The sequence below is a fragment of the Salvelinus sp. IW2-2015 genome, linkage group LG4q.1:29 (genome assembly GCF_002910315.2).
Source record: "Salvelinus sp. IW2-2015 linkage group LG4q.1:29, ASM291031v2, whole genome shotgun sequence".
Classification (NCBI taxonomy): Eukaryota; Metazoa; Chordata; class Actinopteri; order Salmoniformes; family Salmonidae; genus Salvelinus; species Salvelinus sp. IW2-2015.
The window spans coordinates 68522038-68532775 of record NC_036842.1 but is presented as its reverse complement, the minus strand read 5'-3'; the positions used below and the strand labels follow the sequence as shown (position 1 = coordinate 68532775).

Sequence of the window (10738 nt, the reverse complement as noted above, 5' to 3'; positions counted from 1 at the left end):
TACAGTATAAATATATACAATAAAATGTGAATAAAGGTTATGAAAAATATATACATACAATGAATAAGTTAATCTACTCACTGGTAATCAACATAAGATTTACAGGATGACCTAGTTACAATCGGTGTTATCAAAGAGGTCACAGCATTTGGTGAAGTACAAAGTGGCGTTGGTCACCGTGCTCCAGGAGCCATCAAATGATATGGTCCCATTGTTCACAGTGCAGCAACAAAGCATTAGGTTAGATTTGTAGAATGATCTGTAGAGAAACATGTTATATCCTGATATCTACCAGCTCTTAAACCCTTTTTACTGTTGTAAATGTTCAAACCTACCTTCCAAAGAGATCAGTAAAGCAGGTTTTTAGGTCTATATGTGTGGTGTTGAAAAAGGAGGTCTCAAAAACATTCAAAAGGTCAAGAGGAGGTGGAACATAGAGAATAACTGGAGAGGTCACAATGAACAATGAAAAACAAAGCAAGCATGGTCCACTTCAAACAAATCGAAAAAGAAATGTGTGATATATTACACCAAGGAGAGTCAGATGATGCGTTAACTGTGATATCAAGAATCATTTTGAAGTGAAAATAAGCACAGACCTGCAATACAGGCATTAATCAGAGACACACAGGTCCCAGTGAACAGGGCTCTCAATACTAAAGAGGAGACGTCGGCTCTTCTGGATGGGCATATGGAGGCTATAAAGAAACATCACAAAATATGGAAATTGTTAAAAATACATTCTGATGGATGGCAACACATGGAGAAAGATAAGGTGGTACAAAGTGTGGAATCTTATACTCACAAAGGCCTCCAATTACGATCCCCAGTGAGCTGAAATTGGCAAATCCACACAGAGCATAAGTGCAGATGATCTCTGATCTGACCTGTAAAATGTGGAAACTCAGTATGTTAAATTGTGCTACAACTGTAATGTGGTTCTCTCACCTAGCTATCTTTATTTTAATTAACCTTTATTTAACTAGGCAAGTCAATTAAGAAAAAAAACGTATTTACAATGGCGGCCTACCCCAGCCAAACCCTAACCCGGACGACGCTGGGCCAATTGTGCGCTGCCCTATAGGACTCCGAATCGGGAGCCCTTAAGATGAATGCTCTAACTAAGTCGCTCTGGATAAAAGTGTCTGTTAAATGACTAAAATGTAAGATACACTTACAGAGCATCAAAGACACTTCCATAGTACACAGGTCAATACAAAGGTCCTACATATTTGGAGGAACGTACATGTGTTGTCAGGCGTTCACCTAGGGGTCATGATGGGGGCTGTACCAAATGTTTGATGTATTATAATAATAGATTATGCTTATGTTGTATTAAGAGAAGGAGAGGGGTTATAAGACCCCTCCCTCCTTACATGTACAGGGTCCTAGACTACAGATTAACTATATATATATATTCATTAAATAGGTTTAATATTGTTCCACAGTTGTTTTCTAGTCTCTCTGCCTCTTATAAAGAAACGTTCTGAGAAATGTGTGACTTAGACAGAATTCTGCAGGGGAGTGTAAGAGATAAGAGACTAGTCAGACATTCCACAATTAATCAACTTGTGGAGTGCCTAGGCCTTAGAAAACACTGGAACTATTGTATCTCTCTTGCAAGTTTATATAGCTGTGTATGCATGGGCTTGGTCTGATGAGTAGACGGTAACGACGTATGCAGTGACATCACTAGGGATGGACTTTGGGTTTAATAAAATAACTTGGGACCTTTTCTATTTTGCAGAACTTACTCGGAAACATGCGTGCTATGTTCCTGTTGTCAACTTCTGTCTGCAATTGCATTAATAAAGGATTTTGAATGATTTAATTAAAGCTATTGTCATAATGCTAATTTCACCAATGAGCCAATGATTGACAAGGAACAAGGAACGAACCCCCACAGTGTCCACATCCACGTTTTGGGAATAATCAGTAATACTACAGTACGCATGTACAGTAGTAGTTATGATTTTATGCACATAATCATTTCCAATAAGCACATACAGTATTTGTACACTAATTATAAGAGTGGGGAAAGCATACGCACTGAGATCCATTGCCTCTCTTCGCCAATCATTTCATCCAGACCGTTGACTCTGTTAGTCTTCAACTCTGATAGCTTCTGAAATGCCAGAAACTCATTGAGGAAGAGCTTGGTGCCGATGAGTTCTGCTACTATGAAACTCTCTTCAAATGGTATCCCCATCATGAAGGCCACAGGCATGAACACATAGGAACAGATTATCTATGGGTGCAAAGTGTAGCAAGAGCAAGGGTCAATAACGGGGTTAATAGTTTCCAGTCCATAAAGTATCAACTTTAGATATTCTAATCTGAATTATTTTACACATTTCGATGATTTGGACATCTTACCAAGGCATATTGAAATAATTATCTTATCTTATTTTGTGATGTGCACAATTATTCAGCCATGCATCACACACTGTTAAATACAAAAATGCCAAATCATGTCCATCACTCATCACGAAGTACTGGGTTAGTCATGGGTGTCAAGTCAAGACAGAAGTATCCTTGAATGTGAAATGGGATGAAGGTATGTGGAGCTGCCTGGAGCATACCTCAAATGTGATAGAGGGAAATCCCACCAGGCCTCCCAGCCAGCCAAGAGATGCATTGATGAATGCTAGTATCGCAAGGAATGCTATCAAGTTGGCAGCTATATTAGCAACAAGGCCTATTGATGTAGATGCTCCACTGCTAGCTGCTTCCAAAATGTTCTGTTCATCACTGGGGAGTTAAGACAGCCCAATATGAACCACAGAAAGTCTATTATATATACAACAAAATGCAGGGGAATGGAAAAAATCTGTGAATGGAAAACACATACACACAAACACAAAACACAAAAACACATACCCACAAGCCACTTTGATATTTTCCTCTGATGTAAATTTGCTCTCTTCTGTCTCCGGATAGGACAGCTTGGAGATTGCCAAGGCACATGGGGCAGCCATTACAGAGGCAGAGATCAGAGAGGATGCATCAATCTGTGGGGCATTGAGCAATCTCAATCTCACAGAACGATGAATTTCAGTCACATTAGAATTAACTGAGAAAAAAGACTGGGTGCATTGGAGGGATGACTCTTTGGTCTTACCCCAAATGAGATGAATGCACCCATCACACTTCCTGCAATGGTGGAAAAGCCTCCAACCATGACAGCATGCAGTTCAGATTTGGTCATGTCCAACAAATAGGGGCGAATCAGCAATGGCGCTTCAGTCTGATGAAGAAAACATTAAAAAGAGGAACGCTTTAATAAAGAATTCTACACAGCAAGTGAATAGAATCAACTAAGCCTAACAAAGTTGATTTAATGTTTAACGGATGCCCCGCTTCACTTTTTTTTTAAATAATGATTGGAACGATTCATTTGAATCAATGAATTTACAAAAGAATTTGACGAAATGAATGATTACCATACAAATATTTTTAAAACAGCTGAAGCAAGCACACGCATTTTCTACAGGAAATGTCCCTTTTTTAGTTTAGCCATATTTATCTTACCTTAGAAGTGTTTAATTGAATTGCAATGTCCCATAAATTGAATGCCCAAATCAACTTGAAGTATCTACAAAACAAGTTTTGCAGCCACATAATCCAAAACGTAAATAAATAAATATTTGATTCCTAAAATGACTGTTCTCGATAAACAAATGAATAACTTGATTCACATGATTTGAGCAATCACGGTGGACCGAATTATGTGAATCAAATGAACCATTTGTTAATTTGTTAAGATTTTACTGAGTTACAGTTCATATAAAGAAATCAGTCAATTGAAATACATTTGTTAGGCCCTAATCTATGGATTTCACATGACTGTGAATACAGATATGCATCTCGGCCACAGATATATACAGTATTTTGTAAAAGGTAGGTGTGCGGATCAGAAAACCAGTCAGTATCTGGTGTGAACACCATTTGCCTCATGTAGCACATCACATCTCCTCCACATAGAGTTGATCAGGCTGTTGATTGTGGCCTGTAGAATGTTGTCCCATTCCTCTTCAATGACTGTCGCTGGATATTTTTTTTATTTAACCTTAATTTAACTAGGCAAGTCAGTTAAGAACAAATTCTTATTTACAATGACGGCCTGGGAACAGTGGGTTAACTGCCTTGTTCAGGGGCAGAATGGCAGATTTTTACCTTGTCAGCCCGGGGATTCGATCTAGCAACCTTTCAGTTACTGGCCCAATACTCCAACCACTAGGCTACCTGCTGCCCCGATATTGGTGGGAACTGGAACACACTGTTGTACATGTCAATCCAGAGCATCCCTAACATGCTAAATGGGTGATGTCTGGTGAGTATGCAGGCTATGGAATAACTGGGACATTTTCAGCTTCCAGGAATTGTGTTCAGATCCTTGCGACATGGGGCTGTGCATTATCATGCTGAAACATGAGGTGAAGGAGGCGGATGAATGGTACGACAATGGGCCTCAGGATCTCGTCACAGTATCTCTGTGCATTCAAATTGCCATTGATAAAATCCAATTGCGTTCGTTGTCCGTAGCTTATGCCAGCCTATATCATAACCCCCCATAACCGCCACCATAGGGCACTCTTGTAACGGCTGTCTTCGGGTGAAAGAGAGGAGGACCAAAATGCAGCGTGATGATAATCCATATTTTAATTAGGATATTTAAACGACGAACAAAAACAACAAACTGACAGAAGGAACCGAAAACGCTACAGTCCTGAACATGGGAACACAGAACAGATGAACACACGAACAGGAACAATCACCCACAAACAGAGACAATGACAAACACCTGCCTCTGATTGAGAACCATATTAGGCCAAACAACAAACCCAACATAGTAACACAAAACATAGAATGCCCACCCAGCTCACGTCCTGACCAACTAAACAAAGACTAAACAAAGGAAATAAGGTCAGGAACGTGACAGTACCACCCCCCCCCCCCCAAGGTGCGGACTCCGGCCGCAAAACCTGAACCTATAGGGGAGGGTCTGGGTGGGCATCTGTCCACTCTGGCGCTGGACGTGGCCCCAACCCCACCATAGTTAATCCTCGCTTCCGTGGCCTCCTCTTAACGGCGATCCTCCAAATTAACCCCACTGGACTGATGGGCGCCTCTGGACTGAGGGGCAGCTCCGGACTGAGGGGCAGCTCCGGACTGAGGAGGAATTCCGGCATCGCCGACGTGACAGGCAGCTCTGGCAGCTCCTGGCTGACTGACGGCTCTGGCAGGTCCTGGCTGACTGACGGCTCTGGCAGCTCCTGGCTGAATTGACGGCTCTGGCAGCTCCTGGCTGGCTGACGGCTCTGGCAGCTCCTGGCTGATTGACGGCTCTGGCAGCTCCCGGCTGATTGACGGCTCTGGCAGCTCCCGGCTGGCGGGCGGCTCTGGCAGCTCCTGTCTGGCGGGCGGCTCCTGTCTGGCGGGCGGCTCCTGTCTGGCGGGCGGCTCCTGTCTGGCGGGCGGCTCCTGTCTGGCGGGCGGCTCCTGTCTGGCGGGCGGCTCCTGTCTGGCGGGCGGCTCCTGTCTGGCGGGGGCTCCTTCTGGCGGGCGGCTCCTGTCTGGCGGGCGGCTCCTGACTGGCGGGCGGCTCCTGACTGGCGGGCGGCTCCTGACTGCGGGCGGCTCCTGACTGGCGGGCGGCTCTGGCGGCTCCTGACTGCCGACGGCTCTGGCGGCTCCTGACTGCCGGACGGCTCTGGCGGCTCCTGACTGCCGGACGGCTCTGGCGGCTCCTGACTGCCGGACGGCTCTGAAGGCTCAGGACAGATGGGCGGCTCTGAAGGCTCAGGACAGACGGCCACTCAGACGGTGCTGGGCAGACTGGCAGCTCAGACGGCGCTGGGCAGACGGGCAGCGCAGGCGGCGCTGGGCAGACGGGCAGCGCAGGCGGCGCTGGGCAGACGGGCAGCGCAGGCGGCGCTGGGCAGACGGGCAGCGCAGGCGGCAGCTCAGACGGCGCTGGGCAGACGGGCAGCGCAGGCGGCGCTGGGCAGACGGCAGACTATGGCCTGCTGAGGCGCACAGTATGCCTGGTGCGTCGCGTGCCGAACTGGTGGTACCGGGCTAGGGACACGCACCTCAAGGCTAGTGCGGGGAGCAGCAACAGGACGTACAGGGCTCTGGAGACGCACAGGAGGCTTAGTGCGTGGTGCCGGATCTGGTGGTACCGGGCTGGAGACACGCACCACAGGGCGAGTGCGTGGAGGAGGAACAGGGCTCTGAAGACGCACAGGAAGCCTGGTGCGTGGTGTTGGCACTGGTGGTACTGGGCTGGGGCGAGGAGGTGGCACCGGAAAGGGAAGGCGTCTGGAGCTCTTAAGCACCAAGCCTGCCCAACCTTACCTGGTTGAATGCTTCCCGTAGCCAGGCCAGTGCGGCGAGGTGGAATAGCCCGCACTGGGCTGTGCTGGCGAACCGGGGACACGATGCGTAAGGCTGGTGCCATGTACACCGGCCCGAGGAGACGCACTGGAGACCAGATGCGTTGAGCCGGCTTTATGGCACCTGGCTCGATGCCCACTCTAGCCCGGCCGATACGTTGAGCTGGGAAGTACCGCACCGGGCTAAGCACACGTACAGGAGACACCGTGCGCTTTTCCGCATAACACGGTGTCTGCCCGTACTCTCGCTCTCCACGGTAAGCACGGGAAGTTGGCGCAGGTCTCCTACCTGACTTCGCCACACTCCCCTTTAGCCACCCCCCCCCAAGACATTTTTGTGCTAAATCCTCTTGAGTTCTCGAGGGATGTTTAGGGGGTTACCCTGACCAGGACTCAAACTGTGGTCCCTGTGACTGTCATTCCAAAACCCTTTTTCAAAAGGCTAAAATCTCTTGGTACGGTCACTAGGTGTTTTACTAAGGTTGTTTAGTATTTTTACAAATTGTATTGTATTTTGTCATATTTTATTTTTATTCGCTCGCCTCACTTTTCAAAAAATGTAATCTGTTAAACAGTAAATCACTTTTGTATGTCCTAATCCTCATCAATATTACTTTGTAAGACATTGTGAAGTGTAAACATCACTTAGTGTAATTACTACAATGGTGTTATCTTAAGTATATTTATCCTCCAATAATTCTTATATTGAAGTAGGAACTGAAATACCCTCGACTACAAACAGGCAAATGTACCTGTCCAACAAATATGTTGCCTGCAACACTCAAGGTCTCAGTGGGTGAGGTTCCCATCGTTATCTGCATTACCCATGCGATCTGAAAGGGGGAAAACACATGGCTTCTTGTAAACATAAATCATACAGTACACACACAAACCTAGAGCCATATCTATATGACTGTGCCCAAACCTAACACAGAAGCTTCATATAGGGCTTAATGTTTGAAGGTCTCTTACCTTAATGATGAGCCATTGCATTATTCCAAGGAAATAAAGGACTGACATCACACTGCTGAAGAATATCACAATGGGCAAAGCCTGGAGAAGGAACAGGGACATATATTGATCAAGCCTGGATTCATTATCAAATAAATAAATGTTTCTAGTACATCTACTGAACTATTGCTCACTGACCTGAAATGCGAAGATGTCGGATACTAGTGGTCCAAAAACAAATGATGACCCGTTTGTTGTGTAGTTCAAGAATATCTGAAATTTTAAAAACGAGGGAAAAGATGATTGTCTGCTCATTTGTATTCATGTCAACAATGAGGCTCATAGTTTGTCATTCCATGCAACTAGCTACAATTGTTACTTACATAATACTGTCTCAAATCAATGGTTAAGACAAAATAGCAGTTTTAGATTAGAGTCTGTAGATTAGAGAGTCTGCCAGGTCGCAGTTGTAAATGAGAACTTGTTCTCAACTGGCCTACCTGGTTAAATAAAGGTGAAATAAAAAATAAATAAAAAAAGTGGTTGTAAATAGCTTCATGGGCCATCCATGAGATTTCACTGTGCCTCATAAAAGAGGGACCTCCCAGATACAAGGACAATTTCCAGGTTGTCAAGGTTTACTTCTTTAAGATAAGGAGATAAGGAGCACTTCAGCAACAAGGATACCTGCACTTCTTTTCCAAGCCATTGGAAGGCTGTGAGTCCTGGCTCTGTCCTTATGACAAACAGTGCGATACAGAATTGTAAACCAAGACCCCAAAAGACTGACCTCCATGCCACCTGAAACAGAGACAAACAAACACACTTGACATACTCTTCAAACAATGTTTGGATATGCATTATTGTTTAACAAGGGATTCTCCATAAATTGGTGAGTCAATAGAAGGAATTACTAGGCGTAACTGGTAAAAGACATACAAGGCCAAAGGAAATTCAAAGTCTAAAGAAAACAGTCATAGATAAGCGGTTATAACCAATCATGTTTTATTACAGGTAGACATGCATTATGGGAAAGCCTGGCCACTCTCATCCTGTGATGGGATCGGAGCGATTTGCTGTGATGTTAAGCGTACCTCTGTCCTGTGGGCTGAGAAGATGAAAATGACTAGAATGAACATGCAGACCCCTCCAAATGAGATGAGCTGCTCTGGTCGCTTGCTTGTGTCCACAACGAGCCAAGTCACCAGCAGGACCAGCACCGCAACAACGAAAACTCTAAAGAACCCACAACAGACACAGACTCAGTCAACAGAGAAAAAAACTCACCAAATTAATTCATTTTCTCAGACCATTTAAAGTGTGCATATGAAATAGCTGCTTACCCTATTATCCATCCCCGGAAATTGTTGAAGCATCTTTGAGCTGGTATGAAACATTTGGTTATGCTATCTCCATGGTATGTCTTCACAAGGTCATAGGCTTTGGAGACAACTGCCAAACTGGTGAGGACCACAAGGGCAATGGCCCTCTCAAAGTCCAATATGCAGGCTGTGATGAAGTATGCCACATAGCCTGTGATATAGAAACAAAGGTAATATCAAAAGAGCATCACATTGTTGTGATGAGCAATTGTCAGGGGACTGGTTCTTAGAACATTTCACTTTCATAGGATAATTCATAGGATAGTGTACAATTTTCTCATTCAGTCTGGTTTTATTTTCTGGTATTTGCACAAAAGGCAACACCTATAATTAGCAATGAGTTTGTAAATTAGAAGCCCAATATGTACATTTGTTAGGGTTAAATTCAAATAAAATACCTGCTCCGAGCAAGCCCAGTACAATGCATTTGATGGTTTTGGCGTGAGCATTAAAGTAATCCTCTGTGGCATTAATAGGCTTGCAAACCTTACTAAAGAACAAATCAAAGAACAGGTTAGTTACCACGGCATATTACAAACAACCATTGTTATATTTATCTAATAATCAACAAAGACATTACAACTTGTCTTTCTTTTCTGCACAATAGCTTGACGTGGCGTCAGGTAATGGACTACGCTGCCTTGTATTTATATTGGGAGGTTTCTCTTATGAGTTCATAAACATGAAGAGGACTTCATGAAATAGGATAGCTCAAGGTAAAAGCAGGGACAAGAAGATTATCTGAGGTTGGAATTCAATCAAATAAACACATTGCAGAAAAATTGTTTTGTCTCTCGCTCTGCACAATGTACAGAACATTTACTGATACTAATAACACCATGTTATTGAATGGGTGAGACAAAACTAAACAAATTTTGATTTGAGTCAAACTTTTGCTGTGAAGTACTGTAGTGTAATTGTGTTCTACATCCCTGCAACGAGGTGTTGATTAAATCTGTTTCTCAGAATCAACATTCAAAACGTTATGCTGATGTGTGTGCACCACAATAAACACTACAAACTTTAGCCCTTTAGTTTGATTGGCATACCTTAAATATAATCCCAATCCTTTTCTTGAGTGCTCCTCTTTGATACTGCTTCTGTTACTAACTGAAATGTCATCCTCCTGAGAGGAATGAAGTGTCTGTTTATTCATCCATTCACATACTGTACATGTTGAAAAATGTAAGCATGCAATTTTTTCTTTACATACCTGTGTTTCAAATCCCTCATTGACCACTCCAAGTCCATTAACATGAGACACAACTTTAAGCGCTGTACCAGTGGCTTCCGCTGAAAAAGAGAGGCAATGTTTAGTCATTTGTATCAGCTGTTTGAAAAACAATGTGTTCACCACACTCAATGGAGCCAAAAACGTTACAGGTTAAGTTTGTATTTCCTCTGTGAAACACGTTGAGATTCTAGCACCCAGGGAGCATTCAAACACTATCCTCATGGTCATCTTGTGGAAAACAGTCCTCAAAAACACACGTTCTATTCAAAACTTCCTTAAATGTTCAATTCAGGAAAACAGGAATGACAATAACTTACTCATTGTGCGTGCTCTTAGTCTGTGTGACGAATGCTATGTTGCATAATACTGTGCCGGGAAATATACACTGCCCTCCTTGAGAAATCTTATCATTAATTAACAGACAAGTTCAAGAGAAGCTTTAATAAGTTTCTCAGGCAGTCCTTGACGCAGGCATAAAATAAATATTAGATTAGAGGCATTCTGTTTACTTTGGAAACAAAATACTTCACTTTGCCCATTCATCAAAAATAAATAACAGAAACAATTTTAGACTTAGGCCTAACCATGTAATAACATCCAATATGCAATGGTTGAGTAGATATAACTGACTTTGTTAGGGTTAAATTCCTACTAAAGAGTCCATACAGTATAGTGGATTATGTCAGGACCCGGTGCGAGAAACAGTCACTAAATCGGCAGAACCCAGAAGATGAGGCAGACACAGCAGTACTAGAGATGGTGGTTTAATAAAA

The 10738-nt window shown here is 43.7% G+C and overlaps 1 protein-coding gene across 1 annotated transcript; it reads right to left on the bottom strand.

Annotated features, from left to right (window-relative positions):
* Positions 1-102: 102 nt before the first annotated feature.
* Positions 103-10397, bottom strand: slc28a1 (solute carrier family 28 member 1). Its single transcript, XM_023983133.2, has 18 exons — positions 10283-10397; positions 9945-10024; positions 9781-9857; positions 9130-9221; positions 8693-8882; positions 8444-8585; positions 8037-8150; positions 7548-7622; positions 7371-7451; positions 7151-7231; positions 3122-3247; positions 2881-3011; positions 2583-2751; positions 2051-2248; positions 806-887; positions 600-698; positions 337-444; positions 103-224 (listed from the first exon to the last, which is right to left on the bottom strand). Exons 1-18 carry the CDS (start codon positions 10284-10286, stop codon positions 112-114), a joined length of 1962 nt encoding a protein of 653 aa, XP_023838901.2. The 5' UTR covers positions 10287-10397; the 3' UTR covers positions 103-111.
* Between the last annotated feature and the right edge of the window lie 341 nt (positions 10398-10738).